Source organism: Mesoplodon mirus (assembly GCF_964341445.2).
Source record: "Mesoplodon mirus genome assembly, chromosome: 2".
Taxonomy (NCBI): domain Eukaryota; kingdom Metazoa; phylum Chordata; class Mammalia; order Artiodactyla; family Ziphiidae; genus Mesoplodon; species Mesoplodon mirus.
In genome coordinates this window covers 160,624,210-160,630,429 of record NC_138977.1, presented here as the reverse complement: position 1 = coordinate 160,630,429, position 6,220 = coordinate 160,624,210, and the positions used below count along the sequence as shown (strand labels likewise).

At 46.9% G+C, this 6,220-nt stretch overlaps 1 protein-coding gene across 1 annotated transcript; it reads right to left on the bottom strand.

Moving 5' to 3' along the window:
• Nucleotides 1-1,200: 1,200 nt before the first annotated feature.
• Nucleotides 1,201-5,525, bottom strand: CYTL1 (cytokine like 1; the record flags this gene model as incomplete). Its single annotated transcript, XM_082636449.1, has 4 exons — nucleotides 1,201-1,792; nucleotides 3,026-3,154; nucleotides 3,296-3,340; nucleotides 5,376-5,525. The coding sequence occupies 4 exons, from the start codon at nucleotides 5,523-5,525 to the stop codon at nucleotides 1,709-1,711; spliced, it is 408 nt and encodes a 135-aa protein (XP_082492575.1). The 3' UTR covers nucleotides 1,201-1,708.
• Nucleotides 5,526-6,220: the final 695 nt, after the last annotated feature.

Here is a 6,220-nt window from a genome sequence, read left to right as displayed (position 1 = left end):
TTTGTTGTTAGTGTATAGAAATGCCACTGATTTTTGTATATTGATTTTTCTCTCCTGCCACTTTACTTAATTCTAACAGGTTTTCTTTGGTGGAGTGTTTAACATTTTCTATATATAAGATCATGTCATCTGCAAACAGAGATAATTTACTTCAAGAAGAGGGAATTTTGGACACAAGGATACAGATGCCAGGTAAATACCATGTGTTGATGGGGACAGAGATTGAATCGATGTGTCTATAGCCAAGGGATGACAAGGATTACCAGTAACCACCAGAAGCTAGGAAGAGGCAAGGAAGGATCCTCTATCCTAAAGCCTTCAGGGAGAGGATGACCCTGCCAACACTTAGATTTCAGAACTTCTAACCTCTAGAACTATGAGGCAATAAACTTCTCCTCCTTTAAGCCCAGTTTATGGTACCCTGTTATGGCGCCCTAGGAAACCAGTACTGTGATGCTCTGGTCTTGTGCTTCTAAATATAAAATCATAAGCTAGTAAATCATTCTCATAAATCATCTAAGTCAAAGACACCTAAGATCAGGGAGGGAAAGTATGGCCCACGTGTACAGAAGGGAGTAAAGGAAATAAAAAGACCACAGTGTAGCATGTGAACTTTTAAAAAATCAATATTTGAAATCTTTTTCAACAATCCAGTTACTTAACTGAGATGTTACTGTTGTGTTCATGAATTAATTAAACAAGCATGCTTCACCTGCAGAGAACCAGTGTGGGACACAAGGGAGAGTGTGGGCTTTGGAGCTCTTTGAGTTCAATCCAGCCTCCCCACTTAGCAGCTGGTGACCTTGGTCAAGTTACCTAATCTACATGAGCCTCAGCATCCTACGATGCCCGTCTCTGGGTCTGTTATGATGACTCAGTGAACTGATGTTTATGACATGTCAGGTACTACACTGCCATGGGTACGATGCAGGATACAGTCTGTCCCCAAACATAAATTAGAGCATCTTCTGATGCTTTAAAGACAGACATTCACACAGGTGGTTTGAAGCAGACCCAGAAACACCTGTGCTCGATGGAAAGAGGAAGAAAGACATATCTTGCTAAAAGCAGCAACCTGCAGAAAGCTCATGAAATAAACGCCCTGACACCCACCTTGAACAAATACAGCAGGACACATGTTTCTCACTGTAATGATAGTCTTTATTTGATTTTCATCACCTTTCAATGAAAGAATCGTTCCCATCAGCAGTATGTTATTATGAACCTCGCAAATACATCTTATAGATAATGAAATTTCCTTAAAAATGAAAGATAAGTGTCAGGAAAATTTGTAGAGAGAGAAGGTATAAAATAGAAGCTTGGTTAAATGTAAGCAGGTTTTTACCAAGAAAGAAAAATGGTACCACTACTCCGTTAAAGTGGTACTACAAACATACTATTTTGCTTGTTCTCAAGCTAGTTGTTCATAAAAAAGAAGCTGGTTTGCCCTTTTCTTCTTAGTGATCAAATCAACATGCTTGTGTACCTAACCATCCTGGTAAGACAAAACAAAGGGGAAGGAGAAGCAAGGCTTCTAACTATGTTAAAAATCGGTTCTAGGGTAGGAGCACAAGCCTTGCTTTCCAGAAGCTGGAGAGACACATGACAGTTTCAGGGAGACCTGTGGGGGCCATGGCTTTAGCCCATTGTGTCTGGGCAGCTGACATAACTTCAGTCCCCCTGGGGTCTCTCGCTGGTCTGAGCTGCCTTAGCTCTGATGATCTGGCAGGACCGTGGTCACTAGGATTGGGTATTCCAAGGCATTGCAGTCATCCGAAAGGAACACCAAATCCTGGAAAAGATGTGCAATGAGCAGGAATGTCACTGAAGGTGGCCACAGAGCCCATGCACAACTATAGGACTCCTGGTTATCCTCAAAGACTGTTCAGTTGTTCCCTTTTGTGTGAAAATTTCCCAACATTCATTCCCCCAAGGAGAGCTGGTTACATCTTTCTTCACCTTCCTATTGAATCTCATATAGTCTTTTATTATTGAATTCAGTTGTACATTGGTTGACCAGATGGATCAATGGATAGATGGGCAAGGGAGTGAATAAATGAATAAATCTCAATTACTGAGCAACAACTCTGGCCCAGACATCGGGGATACCATGAGTAACAGCACCAGGTCTCACCTTCAAACACCTTAGAGTCAATAGCAGCACTTTTCAGACTGTATTATGTCTTCTTCTTGTCTCCCCTCCACGACCAAGGGGAGAGGGGAATGAGGAGGGAAATGGGTGTGGGACAAAATGCTTGTCTCATCTTTGATGCATAGTAACAAACAAATCTTAATAAAACTTAAAGCTAAAAAACTTAATAGCTAATTATAAGTTTCCTGGGCCAAGCCTGGTGTTCGGTATTCTATGTTTAGTCACCTTGATAGAGATCTTAGCACCGAGGGAGTTACTACAGCGCCCAGCACACACACGGTCAGGGGGTGTAAGTAGTATTATCCTCCCAATGCTCTCCTGACATGGGTATCATTCACGAATGAGGAAACTGTGGCTCAGAGAGCGGAGGGGACACTGGCATTTAGGAAGCAGGGAGGTGAAGACAGGGGCTCAGGTCTGCCTGATGCTGAAGCCTGTGCCTCTAGGACCAAACAACTCTGCTTTCTGCATCTTAACCAGTGCTGATTCTCTGCTTTTCCCATCTCCCTCCCCTCTGCTGCCAGATTCCTCCCAACACAGAGCACACCCGAAGCCCCTCCCCCAGGAAGTCTCCCCTGACCCCAGGGCTCCGGGAATTCTCGGAATTCCAGAGTCCTCTACCCACAATCCCTGCCCCATTTGACACTCAGCCTGTGGTCTTGGGTGTTGGAGATGGAGCTGGAGGACAGGAGGAGCCTTGTTCTGAGTCCTCCAGCACTCAGCAAGAGCTATAGGGTTGAGGAAGGGCTTTGTGACCTGGAAGCACCCCATAAGCTTTTGTCTTCCTCCTCCTCATCCCCTCATCTCCTAACCCTTCTCTTAAGTTCTTGACTGATGACAAGTAGAAAAAGAACGTTCAATGGTGTCGCTTACCCTCCTGCAGAACGAGTTCATGATGGTGTACAGTTTCCGCACTTTGTCCTTCAAGGCATCTACCCGGGCCACCTTCCAACACTGGGGCGATGCCACAAAGTCCCGCAGCTTGGCCAGCACGCAGTAATTCTGTGAGTGGACAACAGGGACGGGTCTCTTGGGGAAGTCAGTAGCCAGAGACGCGGGAGCTGGGGACTCCTGGCCCTTCTGCACAGAGTTTCTCCCCACCCCAACTCCAAGCCCTCCCACAGGCAGGCAGACCCCGCTTACGTGTATATCCAGGTACAACCTGGGCAGGTATCTCACACACGGCTCCTGCAGAAAGGGAAACGGGTTTCTGTGTTGCTCACAGGGACACACCCTCAGCCTGGCCACAGAAGGCTCTCTGCCAGCCTCCCCAAAACCAGAGCAGCCCCAGATCCCTGGGGCCTTCCTTGATACTGCCATGTACAATACTTTCTTGTATCATATGCCACATTCCCCCAAAGTAAACTGCTCTTCTAGAATTCGACTTTTAGAATGCAACCATTTTATCATTGACTATGAGCTAGGGAACAGTTTTATGTATATATATATATACACACACATATGCATACATATATATACAGAGAGAGAGAGACACACACACATATAAATATGTGTCTATATATGTATATATATTAAAACAGTTCTATAACTGTAATCTAGACATAGTAATTATATAGTATATATTTAGTAATATAAAACTGTATATGTATGTACACTTTTTTTTTTTTTTTTTTTTTTGCGGTACACGGGCCTCTCACTGTTGTGGCTTCTCCCACTGCGGAGCACAGGCTCCGCGGCTATGGCTCACGGGCCCAGCCGCTCCGCGGCATGTGGGATCTTCCCGGACCGGGGCACGAACCCGTGCCCCCTGCGTCGGCAGGCGGACTCTCAACCACTGCACCACCAGGGAAGCCCTATGTACACTTTTATATTACTATATTTCACTTTTGCTTCTGTGCTGGCCTGAAGGCCAGAAGACCCAGATTCTGGTCCCTCCCGACCAGTAATTGCCTGTGTGACATGGGGTAGGTCTCCTTCTTCTTTGTGACTCGGTTTCCCAGTTGTGAGATTAGAGAGTTAGAACACATAACCTCCACTTCCTTCCAGCTCTGAGCTTATGCATAATTTTAAGCTTTAAAATCATATATTTTTAAAAGATGATTGCTTTACATATTGGATAGCAAGGAATTTGTGGATGCATTGGGGCGCAACAATACAACCAAATGTTGTTACAAAGAAATATTAATTTATTTGACAGCGTCGCTAAGAAGTAAATTGCAGAACTGCTGTGTTGCTGGATCCAATTTGTCTACACACTTGGCTAACTGTACAGACCCAGAGCTGAAATCCTATCCTCTGAATGTAATGGCAGCAGGTCACCTCTAGGTGGTAGGATTGCAGTAATATTTATTTTCTTCTTTGTCTTTTGTGCCTTTTCCAACCATTTTCAAAGTATATGACTTTCATAAGTTGAAAAAAATACACATCATTTAACTTTCAAAAAGAAAATACGAAGGAGGTGTTAGGGTATCGTAAGCCCCACATCTGAGAACAGTGCATTTTATTTGAAGGATTCACAAGTGGTAAAGGGATACTTTGAAATTTTACCAGAGCTTTGAAGTTTAATTTGTTTTGTTTCTACACTGGACGAGCAGTCAGGAGGCTGGATTCTAGTTCTGGGCGGCCCCTGTGGGACTGTTGGCTCCGAGCCCCTGGGTCTTCCTCTTAACACAGTGTTGAGAACAGTGTAGACATCCTGGGTTGTCCTCTGTGCAGGCTGTGTCTGCATCCAAGTCTTCAACCCTCCAGGTGCCCGAAGCCGGTGAGGGGCTCAGCCATCCCCTCTCACAGCTGAGGGTGCTGAGATTCAGGGCTGAGTAATTTGCTCAGGGTCCTACAGCAGGTTAGGGGTGGGGCTGATTCTGGGAGTTGCCCCCTTAGCTCCTGCTGGCTAGTGGGGAGAATAAATAAGCAGAGCTCTTTGGTCCTCCTTAAGTTGGAGCTCTAAACTCTATGGGAGCTTCTCTTCTCCTGTTCCCTTCTCTTCTCTTCTCTCTCTCTTTTTACATTTTAAAACAGATCCTCTGATATTTGCTAGCTAGTTATAAACAAAAATTGTGATGTCTTTGATTATATTTTCTTTGTATTTAAAAGGAAGTGCAAACCATTGGTATTTAATAGGATGGGAATAAAACACAAATACCCTTGAAATTAACATTGACCAGAAAAGAAAACTAGCGTTTTTTCCCTGGTCCAAAGGCAAATTTTTGAGAACTGGGTCTGCATGGACCTCCCAGTCCTCAGGGGGGCCGAGGGCACTCACCAAAGTCTCCGTGGCCTGCAGGCTCTGGGAGTCAGCGGTGATCTCCCGGCTCAGGGCCAGCATCCTGGAGTAGCAGGTCGGGGGAGCCGGCTGAGCGGCGGGGGGGCCGGCCAGGAGCAGCAGCAGCAGGGGAAGCAGCCGGGGGGTCATGGTGCAAAGGCGGCCTGACTGCAGCCCGAGGCCAGCCGCCCCTTTAAGCAGAGGCTTGGGGGTGGTCCTCCACGCCTCCATTTCCTGTGGTGCCCAGCCAAGGCCAAGAGCACGCCCACCTGGCCTGGGGACACTGGAGCCTTTCAGACCTAAAGGTCCCCCTTGTTGGAAGGAGGTGCTTCCTGTCAGGGGCAGGGAGGGGGAGATGCCAGGCACCTGGAAGGGAACAGGATCTTCCTCTCACACAACTTGCAATAGAACTTTCTCTCTTGGCCGGGGCTCTTCTTGAAGTGGCAGGATTGGCAGATGAGGGGGGCAGAGGACAAGAGGGAGACAGGATGGATGGTGGTTCAGTCAGAGGGGCGGGAGTGGGCAGTCAGCCCCTTCAGTTAGAATGGGGAACGTTTGGTAAAACTGGCTGATCTCTTGGAGCAGAACTGGGGGAGGGAAAGGGACCAGAAGTGATGGATTGAGCACCAGTGATCCGGGGGTTTGTGGTCAGGCAGCCTGGGTATCACCATCCACCCACCACTGACTGGCCAGGGGAACCTTGGGCAGTCCCTTGCCTTCTGAGCAGCTGCGCCTCTGCATCTGGAAGATGGGCTTGTGCTAGGGCCTTTGATGGGGGATGTGGGAGCATTCCCCTAGCTGGTCCACTTCAAGCTCCCAGCACAAGTCCTGGTACAGAGCAGACC